General features: G+C 36.4%; 1 protein-coding gene across 4 annotated transcripts in view; it reads right to left on the bottom strand.

Annotated features, from left to right (window-relative positions):
- SMARCC1 (SWI/SNF related BAF chromatin remodeling complex subunit C1) overlaps positions 1–21,896 on the bottom strand; it is a 165,586-nt gene that overhangs the window by 78,125 nt on the left and 65,565 nt on the right. For all 4 annotated transcript variants that reach the window (XM_070575546.1, XM_070575548.1, XM_070575549.1 and 1 more), the window contains exons 11-18: positions 21,090–21,214; positions 17,207–17,266; positions 12,662–12,699; positions 9,537–9,658; positions 6,703–6,774; positions 4,527–4,640; positions 3,751–3,904; positions 2,939–3,052 (exon numbers count right to left, since the gene is read on the bottom strand). In XM_070575546.1, the coding sequence (XP_070431647.1) occupies positions 2,939–3,052; positions 3,751–3,904; positions 4,527–4,640; positions 6,703–6,774; positions 9,537–9,658; positions 12,662–12,699; positions 17,207–17,266; positions 21,090–21,214 (799 nt within the window). The remainder of the gene's footprint in view (positions 1–2,938; positions 3,053–3,750; positions 3,905–4,526; positions 4,641–6,702; positions 6,775–9,536; positions 9,659–12,661; positions 12,700–17,206; positions 17,267–21,089; positions 21,215–21,896) is intronic.

The raw sequence follows: 21,896 nt of genomic DNA, 5'->3' as shown, positions 1-21,896 counted from the left end.
CTTATGCACCTCTGTTCTGATTTTTTGTTTAGTGGTTACTTGGAAGTTCATTTAAAGATCTTGTATATGAGATAGTCCATTTTCTGATGCTTCTTATTTCCTTAGTCTAAGCAGGTTCCATCCCTTTCCTCATCCCTAAGTTTTTGTTGTTGTTGTCACAACTTATTCCATTTTGTGTTGTGAGTCTGTAGGTAAAATGAAGTGATTATAGTTACTTTTCATGTTTTCCTTTCCTTTACCTTTAATGTTATAATAGTGTTAGCTAACCTGTTCTAAAGAGAGCTGCAATTTTCTGATTTTGTCTGCCTATTTATCTCCTTGCTCAAGGCTTAAACCCCTCCCCCTTTTTTTTCAGATATAAGAGCCTTCTTGATCATTCCTTGCAGGGGGGTGTCTTCTGGTGACGAACTCCCTCAGCTTTTGTTTATCTGGGAAAGTTTATTTCTCCAGCATATCTGAAGGATAAATATTGCTGGATGGAGTATCCCTGCTTGAAAGTTTTGTCTTTCAGAATTTTGAATACATCATTCCACATTCTCCTAGCCCGTAAGGTTTCTGCTGAGAAATCCACTGGAAGCTTGAAAGGGATTCCTTTGTATGTTATTTTCTTCTGCCTTGCTGCCCTTAATATTTTTTCTTTGTCAGTGAATTTTGCCAGTTTTACTAATATGTCTTGGAGAAGGTCGTTTTACATTGATGTAATTAGGAATTCTATTAGCTTCTTTTATTTGTAATTCCAGCTTCTTCCCCAGGTTTGGGAAGTTCTCTGCTATTATTTCTTTGAACAAGATCTCTGCTCCTTTCTCTCACACTTCTCCCTCTTGAATACCTATAATGCTCATGTTGCATTTTCTAATTGAGTCAGATATTTCTCACAGATTTTCTTCATTTCTTTTTAGTCTTAGTTCTTTCTCCTTTTCCATGTGAAGCATTTCTGTATTTCAGTCCTGTAAATTGCTAATTTTGTCCCACCGAATATCAGCTTTGTTATCTAAGGACTCCAGATTTTTCTTTTCTCTCATGCATTATGTTTCTCATCTCCAACATTTCTGATTGGTTTTTCTTTTATAGTTTCAATCTCTTTTGTGAAGAATTCCCTCTGTTCACTAATTTTATTCCTCATTTCATTGAACAGTCTTTTCGAGTTTTCTTGTAACTCATTGAGGTCTTTTATGATGGTTATTTTGAATTCTGTCATTTAGATTGTAAATTTCTGTGCCTTCAGGATTGGTTTCTGGGTACATGTCGTTTTCCTCTTGGTCTGGAGTGTTAATATACCTCATCATACTATTTGATGGGGTGGACTTGTGGCTTCGCACAGTGGTAGCATCTGGTCAGAATCCATCTGCAGCTACTGGGGCAGAGGCAGGGGGATGCGGAGCAGGAGCTGTGTATTCTAAACCCACCGCAATCCCTGGCAACTGTGCCTATCTACTGGGGCCTGTCTGCGAGTGTCCGCCAGCCACTGCTGATTTACATACGTATGCACAGGTGCTCTGGCATGGGTCCCTTGCTCTGGCCAACCGGCCAAGCTAGTGTGCCAGGTGAGGGGAAGGGCACTTTCTTCCACATGCACAATCCCGCAGGTGCTCTTGCTCTGCACTCACTGTCTACCCTACTGGGCTGCTCGGCACAGTGAAGACACCCCCATGATTGCTTACCCTACATGGTGTGGAGCTTTCCCACAGGCTAGGAGTCGACTCCAAGAGCAAAGGCGTTCCTGCGGAGGGCTGCCACCTCCCCTTCTCCTCAGTGTCAGGCACAGTCCCATGCCCTCGGTCACTGCCATTCAGGGAAGGAGAAGCGATCCCCTTACCCCTTTCTACTGCCTCCGAGGGGGTCCAGCACCTCCATCCTTCAGGTGTATGGTTGTGCTGATCTCTCGGACATCTACTGTGTTGTGTGAATGTCCTCTGTTGGTTTACGAGTGTCCTTTTGGTTGTATCTTAGAGGGGAGAGTCTAAGGGAAAAGCTTACTCTGCCATGATGCCTTAACACAGGGAACAGCTGGTCAGAAGCCCATCTCCCTTCTTCAGGGACATGCCTCCGGCTCCTCTCTGCCTGGCAGAGGATGCTGTAGGGTCCCCAGAGTGTGGTGTGTCCCCTTGGCATCCAGAGAATGTGCAGGGAGCAGTTATGAAAAATTTTTAGCCATTCCATCTTAAAATATTGCTTCTTCACTGTTCTTTCTCTTCTTATAGGTCTCTAGTGATAAATATTAATTCTTGTGACTGTATCTCATGTGTCTCTTACACTCTTTTCTCTCTGTCCTGTCCCTCCCCAACTTCAAACCAATTTTGCTCTTAGTGTTTCAGTTTTGCTGTATCTACTAATCTTCCTGAGTTTCTTAATCCTGTCTTCTGCTGAGTCCAGCCTGCTATTAAACCCATCTGATGAGTTAATTTCAGGTATATTTTCAATTACTCAATACTCATTTGATTCTTTCTATATACAGTATATATCACTTAACAACAAGGATATGTTCTGAGAAATGCATCATTAGGCAATTCTGTCGCAGTGCATACATCAGAGTGTGCTTACACAAACCCAGATGGTAAAAGTCTACTACACACCTAGGCTACGTGGTACTCATCTTATGGAACCACCGTCATTATATGTAGTCCATTGTTGACCGAAATGCTGTTATCCGGCACATGACTGTATTCCAATTCTCTGTTGAAATTCTCCATGTTCCCTCTATTTTCTTTAACACATTAATTATAGTTATTTTTAAATACCTATCTTCTAACCATACAGAAGAAAAGGGAAGATAAGTGACTGCTGTTTTATGAAATGCCATCAGATTTAAGTACAAAGTTCACCTCCTTACATTACAGAGAGTAAATTAAGTTTCTTATGAAAAATGATGCTTCTTAGAAGGAAGAAGAACAAAGAGGACATGGAGAAAGTCCACGCGTCTCCTGAAAAAATTCCTTACCTTTGCTAAGGTTTTCTTGGAGTAGATATCAGTACGAAGACCAAAGTTCTGCAAATCAATTGGTTTTTCCTTGTTTTTCTCAGGAAAATTTAACATCTGCTGAGCAGCAGGGACCTAAGAGTCAGATAAATGATAAATGGCTGTATTAACCTCTACAAAGTCAAGGGGATGGAAGTCTTTAACAAATTATTTAATAGCGGCATTTAAACCACTCCTGGTGGAGATTCTACAAAAGAATAAATACCCACACCTCCACACTACACTTCTAATAAAATTTCAACATGTAAGAAACATTTTTCTGCCTCTTTTCAGTCACAGAGAAAATAGGTAACAAATTTCGTTTATGTGATCTTCCACTTCGCAATAGAGGGCAATTTATAGCTTAGATTCATGTTATTCCAACTTAATGCTATACATAATCTGGTTGACCTAATAATCTTTTCAAGAAAACATGTGTATGGATGTCCACTTTCCAAATGTTAGGAAGGGGAAGTTGTAGACAATTTAACAGATTTAAATAATCTCCTTGTTTGGAAGTGGTTTTGATGGTAGAAGTGATAAAGGGAGTCATGAGTATGAAATTAAATCTATAACATGATAAGGCATAGAGTCTTGGGATTAGTAAGAGAGCCTTATCTTAAACTCTAAATATTCTTATGACATCAAACATTTACAACAGATAAAAACTAACAAATAAAACCTATCAGCTAAGAAACAGTACTATTACATGACAATAATAATTCCTGAATATGAATGGTGGAAGTGATGGTCTGTTACCATTCAGAGCTGAAGAAAAGACAGCATTAATTTACCTGTGGTGATCGAAGATGTAGAGGCACAAGCCCAGATGGAGTATCAGCTAATACATTGAAATGAGGAGTCGGAGGCGGTCCCATTGCCATGGGTCGACTTTCTGGATCCACTTGGTAATTAACGAGCCCCCATTGCTCTAAAAAGGCATGAACCCTGAAGAATAAAGCTCTGAAAGTTAAAATCTCGAAAATGTACCTCACCTCCTTCAAAACCATCATCACATCTCATTAAAAACAAAAACAAAAAAAGTAAAGATGTTCTCTGTAGGCTACGAACCATGACAAAGTAATTGACAATTTTGGTTTGGTTTGTTTTCTGAGGGACAATTTCTAAAAACTCAAAATAATGTTGATAATATAGCTCCCCGAAACCTAGCATAAGCCTAAACATTTCAATCACAGAAATAAGAGAACAAATATTCAGTTAGGTCCATGCTGAAAGAACTCATGTAAAGACCAACTTCACAGGAGACCCACATTTTGGTTTTTTTCTTTAGACAGATCTGGGGCACAGAGCTTATCCATTCCCCACCCCAACCCATTCTCCATCTTTAGTCATTTTATGATTTGTTTCTAAAAGAAAAGGTGTTAATTTTAAAATCTTAAAAAGAGGAGAAAATGTTAAGGGATTAAAAATATTCAACTCCTAAATGAAAGATATAAGATTTAGGTATTTTATTAACCAAGAAACCATGTAGTTTAATCAATCAAATTAGACAGCAACGCATCACTAACCACAAGCAGTGAAGTGTACAAGAAAAAGTGAAACATTTTACCTCATCACAGCACACACATCTCCAGTCAAGTTCCTCCGACAAGCAGTGCTAGTTAAATATTCTTGAGGGTTTAGGCGATATGTGTCGATCATAAAATTTCGATATGCCAAGTATCTAAAAGCAATGGCAAAATTCATAAGGTGGACACACATCCTTTCGGAAACAATAACTTATAGATCCAAAAGTCTTCATATTCCTCACAACCAAATACTACTTAGTTAAGACCATAATCTAACAAACAATAATAATATTTTATTTAGAATTTACAGTCCCAAGTATAACTCTGGGTAAGAACTCCTAACATGCAATATATAATTAATATACAACAACAATAAGTAAAATAAAGGAATCTGATGGCGTTAATGTGAAGTAACAGAAATATAAACTTGGTCACAGAGGTGAATGGATAAATCCTTAGTTTAGCTGCCCGCAGAATTTGCAAACGACACATGGTTACCTAGGCTGTCTTACTAATTACCATGTATCTAGCATTTACTGTGTGCCAGACCTAGTTCTAAGCACTTCTCATGCAATAACTCATTTAATCCTCACAATTTCTCTACAAGGTAGGGTCTATTATTATTCTATGAATACATGAGGAAACTGAAGCACAGGATGATTAAAGAATTTGTCCTAGTTCACAAGGCTGGTAGGTAGTGGAGCTAAAATTCAGTGCAGTGTGCTAGATCTAGAATCCATGCTCTTAACATATGCTGCATCTCATTTCTATACTCTTTCTAGAGCTACATGTGGATTTCGCTCTGACAATGACTATATACCCTCTGGCTAGCAGTTTCTCAGAGAGATTCCAGCTAGGCAACGAATAGAACCCATGAAGCCAAACTCAGAGGTAAGACAAGAACATTTTAAAAAGGAAAGAAAAACAGATTCTGAGTCATAGCAGATTCCACAACATACCCATGCATTTCTGCTACAAAATACTTAAAACAAGAGTGTTAAGAAGCTGGAGACCTAGGAAAAGTTCTTGCCACAAAAGTAAAACAAAAGTCTGGCAGCTTAAGGTTAGCTACATCCGAGCAGAAAAGGTAAACTGCTCAAAAAGGGGCCTGTAAAAGCACAAGTGGATAAACAAAGACTAAAAGGTGAATTTACAAATTTAAACAGGCTAAATTGCTAAATTGTGCTTTTGTAAACAGAAGACTGCTGGGAACCAGAAGTATTTACAAATGCTAGCAAAAGGCAAACTGGTGGCAACAGACAAATTAGCTGGAAGGATATACCATGTCCAAATAGGTGGAAAAACTATCAGGGAAACTAACAGAGTCTCTTACGCCAAATCTTTGATTCTGGTTTTAAACGACTCCTTAGACCTTTGTTACAGAAAGGGTGCAATAAGCTTTGACATCTAAACTTAGAATCTCAAACTATCATGGACAATCTACCACCAGAAGATACTTATTATTCAATCTTCTGTATTTGCCATGTGTTTTATGTGGAAAATTATCCTTCCCTAACAATTTAAACAAGAGACATTTATTTGTGCAGTCAAATGTGTATAACAGACAACAGATTAATGCTATGAAGATAATACATGGAAAGGTATTTATAATATGATAGATGTGAATTTTAGGGGCAAGGATTTCAAGAAGAGATTTCCTGACAAACTTCTTCCTTCCAATAAAAGTTTTACTATTTCCAATGCAAAGCACAACAATGCTTTATTAATTAAGATCAATTCATATGCAGCTATATCTTCATATTTGGCATTCTTATAATTACGAATCATTAATCAGAAAAATAAGATAAAGATTCCATTTTCTCCTAGATTATTACACATAAATATATATAATCCATAACACACATGTACACGCAGGGTGGGAACTATTAGGGGGAAACCTGAACTCATTTTAGTGAATACTTGTTATTGAATTCAATCTTTAGCTGCAAGAGCTGATGTGCATAGAGTTCAAGGTTGAGGAAGAAAAAAAATCGGAAACAATTCCCTTTGAAGCAAAGAACACTGTGCAGCTGAGAGTTGAACACTGTTGTAAAGGAATAAGAATATCTACAAACTTCCAGCACATTTGCAAAGATTAACTCAGAAGTGTGCTTTGAGAACCCCCTGCCTAATACATACAAATAACCAATTTTTCTTAACAGCGGCCCCACTAAAGTATGTAATGGTATCAGGATTACATCTTTACATTTCACTTACATCTCTGGAGTCTTCGACTTGTTTTTCCCATTGAAAAACTCAGGAAGAGCACGCCGTTCAATCACATGAATACTGAAAAGAAAGGAAAAAGATCGGGAGACCTCTTAGAAAAGCAAAATCTTAAAATTTGAGCTAAGCTTGTTTAATTTTCAAACTAAAACTGATAAATCCAAAAGCTGAGCACTACTTGCATTCCTAAGTATTAACAGCACATAACAAAGAAAGCTTTCCCTTTTCTCACTCCAAACACTTATGGCAGTTTTTCTATTTCCATAACCAAACTCAAAAGATTATGAACACATTTAAAGCCAGACATTTTATTACGTTCTTGTCATAACACATCATGACTAGCTGAGGAGCCACAAGATAGAGTTCTCCGGAAACCGGCTGACAAAAATCACAGGAGTGGCCCAGCAACAGTCTGGTGAAATGAACCACCCTGCCAAAACACAATGCAATTTACGATAATCAGTTTCTCAGGCTCTTAACATCAATTTCTGTCCAGCCCTCAGAAACTTGCAAATTGAATTTTTTAAAGATTTCAGTGATTTACTGACTTTAAAAATATAGAACTCATTTTTTTTTTGGAGGAAGATTAGCCCTGAGCTAACTACTGCCAATCCTCCTCCTTTTGCCGAGGAAGACTGGTCCTGACCTAATATCCATGCCCATCTTCCTCTGCTTTATTTGTGGGACGCCTACCACAGCATGGCTTTTGCCAAGCGGTTCCATGTCTGCACCTGGGATCCGAACCGGCAAACCCCGAGCCGCCGAGAAGCAGAACGTGCGCACTTAACCGCTGTGACACTGGGCTGGCCCCATAGAACTAATTTTTAACATTTAGAAAAAGGCAGTGACAATTCTATAAAATGTTACAGGTGATAAGCACTGTAGAAACCATGTAAAATGATCAGGCTTAACAGTATACAAATGAACAAACTATACATCTAGCACAAAGGTTTTGTCAGTAACACTAATCAATGCTTTTCTTGATGACACATTTTAGTTTCTCAGTGGCTTTCCAGATATGCAACATGTACTGGTTACACTAGAAAAAGCAAATCAACAGTCTGTAAATATACTAAGATCATTCACTCTTCCATTATTTGCTAACATTTAAAACTGTCTGAACCGGATTTGTACTGCCAAATAGTATAAACACAATGAATTACCTAAAAACTTCTAGGAAGATAATTTTTAAGATGAATTAATGATATACAGATACATGCATAATGACTTTCCAAATTTTACTATAAAAATAGCTGTAAACAATTAATTATGTGATTCTAATATGCCTCTCATTGTTTTAATAGTTACATGTTAGGAAGAGCCCATAAAAAAACAATTTCTCTATTCATCCAGAACAAAACACACAAGAATGTTTAATCTCAAGCACTTTCATTTTCAACACCTATGTTTGAAGTGCCGGCAGCTGATTCCTTAGGTTCTGAGAAGCGGGTAAGGGGTGGAAGGAGTGGGGTATTCAGAATCAGAAAACCTGAGTTCTTCCAATTATCAACTCTGCAACTTTGGAACACTTCAAATGAAGCAGCAGTCAGCTCATCTATAAAATGCGGATATAACTAATAATCCCACAATCCATCTAAGAGCACACTTTGTGACACGCAAAGGTTATCATGCAAATGAAAGTGTTTCTGTAACCTATAAAAACCTACAAAATTATATATTGTTATGACTCTTCCCTTCTTTAATTTTAGAGGAAAAGAATGCTAGTTTCTCGAGTGTTTCCCTTAAGATATTCTGAAACTTAACATGTAACTACAAACAACGATGAGAATGAGACACTTCCAAATTCAAAAATAATTTAACACAATATTCAATGTAATGAAGACTGACTCTCAAAAAAGAGCGATACGCTTATTCTGTTCTAGCTTCTACTTATTCAAAACATTTAGGAAGAGCATTCAGAGTTAGTTTTAAAGACATGCAGAAAAGTCTCAATACGTGGATAAAAATTAAGGTATGACTCAAGTGGACCATCCACCCTATTCTTTTAAATTGGCTTCTAAAGACTTCTAGATGTAGATATATAAAAAATCACATCTATCCTTAAAGAATGATAATGCAGTAATCGAGAGCAGGCAAAAGACCCAAACAAGACCAGAAGATTCTCAGTAAGGGCAGCATCAGCGGAGGAAGTGAACAACCTTCCAAGGAAAGTACCTTAAAGAAGGCAGTATCTGTTTGGAGGGTTAAGTTCTGGTAGATATATTTAAAAATTGAAAAACCAAACAGACAAAAATCAGCCTGAAACAAACAGTCACAGCTCCTAAGTAATCAATAAATAAGACGCCTAGGACTGCAGTTATTTCCAACCATCCACCAACGGTGCCACAGTGGTTGTGGTAAATCACAGGTAGGTTTGTTTTTTAGAACTTGTACACATAGCAGGGTTTATATGCGAAGAGCTTCCCAATGTTAAAAAGTTTCCTATTAAAATGAAGCCATTACTGGGTAGTAGGATGTTTTTCTTTATTTCTTCAATGTTTTAAAACCATGTAATGAACATCAATATTTTAAAATTATTAAATATTCAAGCATCTGCCTGTCTGAATTATAACTGATTCTAAATGAGTTAGGTTCAAGCTTATAAAATTTTACAACCCTAAGTTACAACACAATCTAATTTACATCCCTAAATTGTTTTAAAGAACATGTTCCAAAGTTAAAAAAATAAATCACTTTCCATCTCCCCCTATCCGGTGTCACAGTGAGGACTGATGTGAGGACTTGGGCAAACACCACAATTTAATTTCACGGGAAGTTTTCCCATTCCTAAGCACCATGTTCACAGATGTAAGCAGCACACTCACCAGTTATAATCAAACCATGATGCATAGCTAGGAATGATAATGTGATTGGTCTGCTCTGTCACATTATCTTCACCAGGGTCAACTGACCGACTCTGATCACCTTTGCTAGGATCTTCATCTTCCTAAAGAAAGGAAACCAAAGTTCAGAGAAAGAACTACAAAGATATTTAACAGCTTTTATACTTCTGATCTTAGGTCACAGAAAATGAAGATAGCTGATCCAATTAGAAGGACCAGACAAACAAATTCCAAGTAAAAACAGTGTTTCACAGTTTTTAAGGTACCTTCACAAAATGTCCAGATGATATAGAAAATTTTATTCCTACCTTTTACAGATGAGGGGATCAACTCAGAAAAGGGCCCAAACTTTTACCACAATAGCCTGCTTCTTACTTGTCTAGTTTTACCTAATCTTAAGACCACAAATCTAAATTACAGGAATATCTCGTTTTACTGTATTTTGCTTCACTGAGCTTCGCAGATACTGCGTTTTTTACAAGACCCTCCACCAGCAAAGAAATGACAACTTTCAGAAGGCTCAGATGATGGTGAGCACTTTTTAGCAAGAAAGTGTTTTTTAATTAAGGTATGTACGTTGTTTTTTTTAAGGGAAAATGCCATTGCACACTTAATAGAGCACCGTATAGTGTAAACATAACTTGTATTATGCACTAGGTAACCAAAAAGTTCATGTGACTCATTTCATTCTGATATTCATATTCCATTTATGGCAGTTGTCTGGAACTGAACCTGCAATATCTCCGAGGTGTGCCTGTAGATGTTCTGAAGTTATTCATAAGGAGGTGACTCAAGGACACTAATAAGGCATAATGACAAGGCTTCTCCTATCTCAAAGAATAAGCACTGACTATCTGCTAACAGCTATATGCACATTATTTCATTTGTTTCTCACAATAACAACAGATACTATTATCACTTCTTCTGTGGATGAGAAAACAATGCACAGAGCTAATAAGTTATAAACAGGATATTACTCCAGAAAGCCCAGATAGAAGGCCTACACTCTTAACCACTCCCACTATTAAAAATTAGCTTGGATTTTTATCAGATTTATAGAGGTTTTGCAAAGGATTCCACCTAAAAACTCGATTTTCAATACAATAATTTCAAAATCATTGCTTTAGGTCAAAACAAAGGAATATTTCTTAGGGTACCACTAAACAGTAATAAAAATTACTTTTAAATAATATTATTCAATACACAGTTTATACTCAAATGGATCCAAGTATTCCAGAAAAGTCCTTTATAGATTTTTCTCCTCAATCCAGACTCTGATCAGAGATTCCATATTATAATATTATATATGATATTCACGTATCTTTAGTTTCTATTAAGCCCTGCCTCCTTTTGGGGGAGGTATTTTATGACATTAAAATTTTTGAAGAATCCACATCAGGCATCTTGTAGAACATTTAACAATCTCTATTTATCTGCTTGGTTCTTCATAATGCAAATTCAACATTTTTATGAAGTACACTACAGGAAATAAGTTCTCTGACATTCAGACGTTTTCTGAATTTGTACAGTTAAGTCTATCAACCTTTCATCTACAGTGCTTTTACTGTCTTTCATCTTACAGAATTCTCTTCTATTAAGAAACCAGTCAAATTTTGAATTGTATTCTTTTATAATAGTTCCACAGTCTGATTTCTACCTTTAACTCAGTCCAACCTAAATTTCCCGTGTGCCATTATTTGAGGTAAGGATCTAGTGTTACCGCCTAGAAACTTAAACCAGTAGTTTCCTTAAGACCAATGAATACTGAACAAATTTAATGTATGAAAACGCCAAGGAAACTCTGGTTGTTACTTAAATGATCCTGAAACAAATGTGTTCATATTGATGACAAAGGTAAGAAATTTTATTTCCCAAACCAAGGAAGCTGGCAAAAACTATGCTCACAGATAATTTGTTTTTGTGGTGTAGGATTTACAAATTCATTCAATTCAAAAAATTTCCTTTATTCAGGAAAACCAAGGAGAGGTTGGCACTGCAATTAACAATAGCTGACAGTGTATGGTTTATCTATCTCAGTGAGGAAACAAGCAGGATGACGTCATGGGACTGGGTGTTGGACTAATTACCTCTAACCACCTTACATTTAAGCTATGTAACAGTCATGTCCATGGTTTCAAAATTCCTCCTGCTTTTGGTAGAAAAAGAAAATCTTACAGGAAAATTCTTTGGCTTTCTACTATGGTCTCTTTTACTACCCACACAATACTAGTTAATCTGAATGATAGCTTTTTACAAATATAATATTCATTAATGTTTACAAGTAGCTCTTTGAATAAAAAAGTTTGACTTTAAGGAAATAATCATAAGAATGATTCAGTTGAAGAGACATACGTAGAAGAGTTTCCTAAAATACTTTTCCTGGAAATCCTGTCATGACTATGTTCATTTTTTGAATGTATAAAAAAACAATAACTGTCAATCTGGAGAATTTCTTTGAGGCAACGAAAAAAGAAAAGAACTATCCATTTTTAGCAAAGTAAGGAAGTTATTTCAAGGAGATTAGGGATTAGCTACACATATTAACAGTCAGACACAACAGTCTGAATGAAACAGTGAGCCATTTATTAAAAAGAGAAGTAAAATCTTGCCTTAAACCCAACTTTCCAACAGCATAATTCCTGATGTCTCTAGAGTAGAACTGAGGAAACAAGAAATGGCTGACTGTAAGTCTCAAAAAAGTGAAGGGCAGGATCCAAGGCTACATTGGCTGTGGATTGGGGCTGCATCCACAGAAATGGGAGTGAGAAAACCAAGGCGAGGCATGGTCCCTGCTCACCTGCACATTGTCGGATAACATCTGGAATACTGCTCAGCTCTGACTATTAACGTGCAACCAGGAGAGTAATGGAACCAGAAAATAAAGCATATGAGGGATACCACCTGGGAAGATGGAAATTTCCTCTTGATAAAATACTGGGAGTCAAGAAAGACAAACTACGTTGCGAGTGTGTTAAAAGAGAAATTAAAATATCAGAAGGGCCTCAAAATAGAATATTTCTAAGGGCACTTCCAATTCAATGTTTCTACTGCTCAATATACAGATCCTTAGAGAGTTACTCCTTCACCAGGCCTAACTAAATCATTACCTTTCCTCCTGTCGTGATTGCTTCTTCATCTTGTTCATCTGAAAAATCGAAACACATACTTTATTTTAAAAAAACAGGTAAATCCTATTTGGATTACCTAAAAACTTTAAGGTTTAAGTAATTGATACTAGACAGAGAAAATGAAAGAAACAGCATTATTAAAGCAAATCCACCTTGAATAATTCAGTAAATTAGAATTGTACACACAAGCACAGAGATAAGTAAAAATTCAAGGCATAAGTAATTAAAAATTCCCAACAATAGGGAATTTATAATTAATTACTGCTTAGGCTACTATCTTAGTCATGATCTTACTTAATAATAGGTAAAGGACTTGATTAGGGCTATTGCCTCCTGAGGTTTAGTGAAAAAAAGTAATGACACTTTGGATTCCAGAGGAAGTGAGTAAAGAATGAGGAGTAAAGAAAGAGGTGATCATCAATCCCTACAGACAAAGTCCTAGTAAGAATGTCAATCCCTTCTCAGGATAGGGGACTCTAAGATCTAAATGCCATCTTCGCAAAAGAATAGAAGCAACCCCATGCATAATTTAACCTAGGCAGCTGATTTCCACGGTGAAAACTAAGTGTCAGTGTGGAAAGAGTAAGAGGCCACAGCACAAATAATTACATTAAGTTCCTATAACATTTTATTTTTTTATAATTATTATGACCCTTGGCAGTGACTAAGGTACCATAAAGTTCAAAGAGAACATGGGGAAGCCATTTTTCATTAACTTAGTCATTTAACAAATATTGCTAAGAATCTGCTATTTGAAAAGCACTAAATAAGCCGCTTAGACCAGGGGTCAGGAATTGAAAGCCCACAGGCCAAATCTGGCCCACTTCCCTGGAATCTGGGAATTATACCCTAAGCATGTTCCTAGTTAACAGTTAACTGATAAGAAGAGTGGTTTGCTGTGCCTAGACTGTGCATAGCATGGCTTATGATGAACTTCTGTTTACTTCTGGCAGCTTGGAATTTTCGTATGTGCTAGGCACAGGGTACCCTACATGACCAGGCCCCCCAGTAAAAATACTGATCGTAGACTCTCTATTGGGCTTCCCTGGGCAGAAGCGCTGCATATGTGCTGCTGCATTTTTGTTGCTGCAGGAAGCATGCATTCCGTGTGACCCCTCACGCAAGGGAGTGAGTATAAGGAACCCTGCACCCAGACTCTGCCTGTGGCATTTTCCCTTATGATTTGTTTATGCTTCCTATGTCACTACATGTTAGCCATAAACACAACTATATGCTGAATCTCATGAGTCCTCTTAGAGAATCTCCAAACATGGGAACGGTCTTGGGGATTCCCATCACACCTCCAATTGAAGCGCGGTTCTTACATCTTTAAATGGTTGAAAAGAAAATCAATAGAAGAATATATCATGACATATCAAAATTAACTGAAATTCAAATTTCAGTGTCCATAAACAAAGTTTTCTGGACTAAGCCATGATCTTTGCTTATAAATTATCAATGGCTGCATCTACATTATAAGGGCAAAGTTGATTAGTTGTGACAGAGACCATATGGCCCACAATACTTAAAATATTTACTATCTAGCACTTTTCAGAAAAACTCTGCCAATCCTTACTTTAGAGGATATAAAAAGATGAGTAGTAGTTTAACAGGTAATAGAGACTAGCATTTAAACATTTGACTAAATTTCACAGAGTGCCTACTATGTGCCAGCCACTGTCCAAAAGCTAGAAACACAATGATGAACAAGAAAAGATTCCTGCCTTTACGGAGTTTACATTCCAGTTACGAGTGGCAAGAGATGGAAGAGAAAGTAAACAAAAAGATATAAGATGTTGAAAACTGCTGTACGGAGAATAAAAATAAAGTATTTTAGAGAGAGCCTGGGTGGGTGGACTCTTCAGGGCAAATAAAGAGGGAGGCCTCCCTGAAAAGGTGACATTTAAACTGAAACATGAAGAGAAGAAAAGAATGAAGCAAGCACTCCACGCAGAGGAATCGGCCAGATCAAAGGAGCTCAGATAGGGTGGACTTGATGACTTTACAAAACTGACAAGCCACTGAGAACATGAATAAAGGCTGAGAGAAATGAGCACATCACAAGAGCAGAGGGCAATAATACAAAGCATTGGCACTAAAGTTAGACAGATCTGAATCTGTACTCTTCCACTTAAAAGCTGTATGCTTGGAAATGTTACTGAACCCTCCAGTCTCCATTTGCTCATCAATAGAACAAGGCTAATGCGGTTTTATGGTGAAATGCAAACATATGTAGAATGACACCAGGGAAGGTACTCATGTAACAGAGATGGACACTGCTCTTTGATTTGTGAGTTAGAGACAAATACTGCTGACAAGAATAGGGGATTCACTGTGTAGTAAATTATGGTACTACCAACATGAGTCATCCAGCCCTGCACAGGGACTATTACTTTTCTAGGAAGTGACTGACAGAAATCTAGGTAAGGCTGTCATAAATGAACATTTTGTCCTTTTGATCCCAGTAAACCAAAGGATAACCAACTTCTCACTAGATGGTTGTACTACAACTTAATGATCTCTCTCTGCTCAAATATACCATTCAGTTATAGTCTGACAGATTTCTGTCCCTGAGGTAGTCTCGTACCCAATGAAAACAGGCTTCTGATAACAAAAAAGTAGGACAGATATCCTTCGTACTAATTCCTAAATGGTAATACTCAATAAATGTTCTGTTCTTCCTTCTGTTTGTGGGCAAATACACTTTCGCTTCAGCCCCTGGATCCTGACTTTTCAGAGATCTCAAGATCTCCTTCTTTCAAAGAACTGAACGTATTTAGCTTAATGGCATATAAGGTAGAATATGGATCAGTTAAAACAACAAAAAACTCTGTCAACAGTAACTCCCAATTCATGGATCAGTTACCCTTGTCATAGTTCAAGTTATAGCTAATGCAGAAAGCCAGATGCTTAAATGATACACAGGAAGTCTGCTGGTCCCTGGATGAAAGGCCAGAACAAAAGTTTCAAATTCCACAGATCCTAACTCTCCAGGTATGATCAGCAGCATCAGTAGCCACAACATTCCTAATTTAGACCTCAAGCTTTTCACAAACACAAAGGGAAGATCTCTTATACTTAGCACTAAAAATTTTAAATCCAGTTGGGACCCCTATCCTTTTCTTAAAATTAGCTTCGACTCCTTTGATAAAGTCTATGACAAAAATACTCTAATAGTTATCTCACTTTAAAAAGGACAATTGTCCACTTCCTTAAAACTACAAATTAATTCCTTTTCAGGATATATACCTAAAAATATAAACACTCATTCTGTTTAACAAACTGTCCCAGTGAAGAGTATTTTAACAATCTTCTACCCTGTCACATTATTGAGAATATAAAATAAAAGACTGCTTAGAGTTAGTTTTTGCTTTCTTGGCCTTTCATTCAGTGGATAAATGCCATGCCAGTTGTAGAACAGGCAATGTAAACTTCCAGAGAATGGAAATTTTTAATAGTTATTCAAGATCTATATTCTATTAATAATGTTAAAAATAACTGAGATAGAAATGTTTTGACAGTATCTCCTCTTTTTCATTTATTTTGTTGACCTAATACCACCCTTTATATAAACTGTCATCAAGACAATTTTCTGCTTCTGCTTTCGACATAATCAGAAATAGAATCGCCCACTGATGTTCATGAAAAGCAGGATACATTTAGTGAAATGAAGTGGAAAAACTCTCCCAAATACACACTCATATCTGCCATCAGGAATCATTGCAATTTACTTGAAATACAGAATTCACCTAACCAGGAGATGGAGAAATCAGTGTTTCGTTTTCCACATAAGGAGATCTCGAAAATGCCTTTCAGGTCTAAAATTCCATCAAGTCAAAAATTTAGTATATGCTGAAAACACGAGACTCTCTTTCGATTTTTACAAGTGAAAAAAGTAAACAAGATTTTTACTCTATATTTAACTCTCAAGAACAAAGATATTTAAACTACCTCTGTTTGTTCTAACTGGAACAAGCGACTATACTCTTTTCTACTCCCTTAGCATATCCAAGAATTATACCTTACTTGTGAAAATATACTCCATAATTTGAAAGTACTACACAGGGATGATGTGATTCTCATTTTATACTACATAGAAAACTTTCAGTTGCCTTAAGAAGTATTAACAGTCAGCAGAATTTTGTCCTAAAGATGCAAAATCAATTTGCATATGTTGTCAAACAAGCATTTCAGAGAGATTATAAAAGTGCTCTAATTACAACTATTTCTTTAAAACTCAGATATTCTGATTTAGGTATAATATAACCCCCTTTGCTAGTTTGCAAGACAACATTCCACTCTGAGAGGGACAGATCAGTAACTGGAAAAAAGGGATTGTAGAAAATTAAATTTCCTAATATGGTTGTAATCCAAACAACAGTGGTAGTAAGGAAGCCATAGCTAATATCTGTGCTAGAAAGCAGAGCAACTGAAAGCAACATCTCAGTAAAAAAAGGGCTATCAGAGAAGCTGAAACATTCAAGAGAGAAAACACAGAACTGAATAGATTGTTTTGGTTTTTACCTAGATCTGCTACAGTTCCTCCTTTAACAGGTGTATTTTCACTATCTTTCTTTGGGTTTACTAGAAAGAAAAAAAAAGAATCACGTTTTAGGGGAAAAGTGCTACTTGTTTTTAAGAAGAAACTAGAACAGGAAATGATTAAGAAATACATGAATCTCACAGCAACTCCCTCATTCAGTATTCACCTTCATGTAAAAACCTACTCCCGTTTATGTAAAAACCGCAAGCCCGGCTAAGAAACATTAACACTTAATGTTAACAGACTAAATTTTGTAATTAATTACTCAAACACCAATATTTTTTCATCATAAAAGTACACAAAATACAAAAACATAGAGTAAAACCTGAAAAGATCATTTCAATCCCTTTCCCAAAAGTCTTTTTCATTATATTTTTTTGTCCATTTGCGGATTTCCATTTTGTGCCATTCATTAGGATAAATTGAGCACGAATTGATACTTTTTATGCACCTACGTGGACTTTAAAACATATCCTGAGGGTTTTAAAATCTTACATAAATGTTTTCCACTCGGTGTTTATTCCTCAGCATTCTACTTTCCTCACACAAGAGTTAACTGTGTGATCTCTCCATGTTCGAACGTTTAGTCACGTCACATCTCTTTCATTTTTAATAGATCCACTGTGTCCATGGATGGATCATAAGGTAACGAGCCCTATACTGCTGGAAACTTTATTTTCCATTTTTCACAATTCTGTAATCAATATTCTTTTATACTTCATGCATATACATAATTACTTAAAATGGACTGTGAAATTAAAACTGAATGTACACATTTTAAAACTTGATACAGCCAAATTGTGTTAAGTGGCTTCATCAATTTACACTTCCATCAACAGCATTTGAGAGTACCCACTTGCTCAAAACATTTGTAATACTTTGAAAGTTGTGAAAATCTGATGGATGAAAAGACTTACTTTAATAATTTACATATTCTTGGTTAAGTGAGATTGAGGATCTTTTCACACATTTATGGGCCCTGGATTTTTGATAAAATTACCAGTATATAATATTCTGCTCTTTATTCTATGAGGTTTAAGAATCTTTATACATACTTAGGGTTCTAATTCTTTGTTAAGTGGGTAATGAATATTTTCTCCAAGACTAATACTTGTTTAACGTGCATTAGTATTTGAAAGTTTACTTTTACAGTTTTGTTTGGTTTTGGTTTTTTTTTGAGGAAGATCAGCCCTGAGCTAACATCTGCCACCAATCCTCCTCTTTTTGCAGAGGAAGGCTGGCCCTGAGCTAACATCTGTGCCCATCTTCCTCTACTTTATATTTGGGATGCCTACCACAGCATGGCTTGCCAAGCAGTGCATGTCCGCACCTGGGATCCGAACCAGCAAACCCCGGCCCACCGAAGTGGAATGTGTGAACTTAACCACTGTGCCACCGGGCCGGCCCCTAGTTTTGTTTTTTGAATTTAGCACTTTAATCCACCTGAAGTTTAAGTTCTTATATATGATACAAAGCAGAGTACCAAATTTTACCAAAAGTCATTTGTGGAAAGTTTGGTCTTGTCACACTGATTTGCATTGCTCAATTCACAATAAGTTAAATTTATAAACAAACATAGATCTATATTTAAACTGGTCATTCTATTTCACTAATGGATTCAGCCATTCCTGCATCCAAACCATACTATGTTAATTACTACAGCTTTATAAATTTAGACAGTTACCTGTTAGGACTACCAACACTTTCACAGCTCTTTTATTTAAAATAAATATTTTGATTACTTTTGTGAATTTTCTCTTCTATATGTCCTTTAAAATACATTTGTGTGGTTTTTATTACCCAATTTTGCACAACACAATGATTTTTAGAAATGCATATAACATATTATAGATCACTCTATTTTTCATTATTTAAATTCTTAAAAATACAAATTTCTGCTTAAAACAAAAAAGAACATCCCCTCCAAAAAAAGATGTTCTGGGGATTATAACACATGTGGAAGTAAAATATATGAAAATATCACAAAAGACAGGAGAGAGCATAAATTATGTTACAGTAAATTTCATTTTTATCTCAACTGAACAACAGAGATTCTAAATGGATTTGATAAATTAAGGATACATAGTTATCCCTAGAGCAACCACTAAGAAAAATACATCTAAAAAGAAAATAGAGAATAAGAAAATCCATACAGACTGAAAGTAGGCTAGTGGTTGCTAGGATATGGGAAAATGGGATAACTTAAGACTAACCCCTAGTAAGTATGGGGTTTCTTTTCAGGGGGATAGAAACGTTCTGGAATTAAGATAGCAGTGATGGTTGTACAACATACTGAATATACCAAAAGCCACTGGAGTGATTAAAATACACTTTAAAATGGTGAATTTTATGCTATGTGAAGTATATCTCAATTGAAACTATGCTGGCCCAGCCCCAGTAGCCTAGTGGTTACGTAGGGCACACTCTGCTTTGGCAGCCCAGGTTTGGTTCCTGGGTGTGGAACCACACCACTTGTCTGTCAGCAACCATGCTGTGGTGGCAGCTCACATACAAAAGGAGGAAGACTGGCAATTCATATTGGCTCAGGGCAAATCTTCCTCATCCAAAAAAAAAACAAAAAAACAAAAAACTCCCCCCCCCCCCCAAAAAACTATGCTATATAAAAAAAGAAACTATAGGGGCCAGCCCTATGGACAAGTGGTTAGGTTGGCACACTCTGCTTCAGCGGCCTAGGGTTTCACCGGTTCGGATCCTGGGCACAGACATGGCACCGCTTGTCAGGCTGTGCTGAGGTGGCATCCCACATGCCACAACTAGAAGGACCCACAACTAAAAATACACAACTATGTACTGGGGGGCTTTGGGATAAAAAGAATCTTAAAGAAAAAAAAAGAAAGAAACTATACAAGTTATAAAAACAAAAAGAACAAATAGAGGAGCTAGAATAGAACACTAAAAGTAGTAGATTAAATCAAAAGATAGCAGGAAACAAGAAAGGAACAAATGGGGAAGAAAAATAGCATGAAGCAGACTTAAACCCATATCGATAATTATGTTACATTTAGATGGACTAACATATTTCAATTAAAAACAGAAAATGTGAATCCTGGGGGGTGGGAAACAAGCCTCAACAATATGCTGCTTAAAAGCAATATGCTTTACATAATTAGAGCGAAAGTAAAAGACTGCAAAAGCAATATAATTTGAAAACATAAAGCATGAGAAAAAATGTACAATTTATAAGACTGCTGTACTGACATCTTGAGTACAGTTGGCGACTAATAAAAAATAAAAGGGAGAAATTTTAAAAAGGGGTGTGGCTAGACGGGGCTTTATTATTATCAGAGAACTCAGACTTCAGGACAAGCACTATTATGGCACACAGAGAGACATGAGACAAGAGTCAACTCATTAGGAGGACATTATGATCCTAAATGTCTATGCCCTAAAATAGAGCTTTGACATTCACAAAGAAAATACATAAAGAAAAATATTTTAACAGGAATAAAGGGAAAAATGGACAAATCCACACTCACAGTTAAAAGAGTGTAACATCCTCCTCACAATAACTGATTTAAATAGGTTAAACTGTACATAGATAAGAACTTCACTTTTTCATATGTATATTGATTCTGTTGGGATTTTAAAACCACTAATTTTAAAGCATTACTAAATTTAGAGAACTTTTTGGTCAGACTGTGTTTTTTCAATAAACAGCAGAAGTATACCAAAAGATTGGGAAAGAGGGAATTTCATAAACATTAACCTTAAAAGGAAGAATCTACTCATATTTGAAAAGTTGAGAACTGGGGATGCAGAGCAAGAAATGAATCATCCCATGGCGTGGCTAAGAATGATTAATCATGTCTGACACTGTTGTAGTCTAGGTAGAAAAATACAAACCATTTTTCGGAAGCACGACTTCCTCTATGTTGGGTACAGGGGTTGGGTCTTCCATGTCCTTGGTAAGATCTTCCTGCTCATCCTCTTCTTTCTGACTTCTGCGCTTCCCATAAAGACTAGCTTGGCTAAAAAATACAAAGTATATAAATATAAACAAGACTGATTATAGCTACTTATATAGCAAACAATTATAGAGGCTTTACATTCATTGCTGTTAGAATCAATGCACAGAATCACCTTAAAAGACAAACAGAAATCAAATTACATACATTCCCCAAATTACATCTAACCAGCCAAAAGGAAAATAAGTTATTGGGCCTAAGAAAGAGGCACAGAAATCCTACTATACAAATTTTAGAACAATATCCTAAAAGGGGCATAAATTAGTGTAACAAAAGAACACTTGCTATGGAAATATGGCACATTTCATTTCAGATCATAAACAATCACTTACATAAGAAATTTTCTCAAAGATATGTAGAACTCTTTGTATCATCCTACCATCAGGAGCTGAAAAGTAAAACCACTTAGGATGGTACTAACTTTTTTCTTTTTATAAAAATTGTCACTGCTTTTTCACCACCAATTTAATCAAATCAATATTTACTTTTAAAACTCATACATGCCAGAAAGCATGTTAGGGTTCAAACAAGAAGGGAATGATTCCTTACCTTGAGGAATTACAGAGGATACAGGACAGAAATCATTACCTACCTCATATAATGTGACGTGTACCCAGCACAGAGAAATGAATAAAAGTACCAAGAAAATGCAGCTCAGAGAAAGAGTTGGTCAAGATTGAAGGTG

Source organism: Equus przewalskii, chromosome 15 (assembly GCF_037783145.1).
Source record: "Equus przewalskii isolate Varuska chromosome 15, EquPr2, whole genome shotgun sequence".
NCBI lineage: Eukaryota > Metazoa > Chordata > Mammalia > Perissodactyla > Equidae > Equus > Equus przewalskii.
Note: the sequence above shows the minus strand (reverse complement) of the source record. Positions and strands in the feature narration are given on the sequence as shown.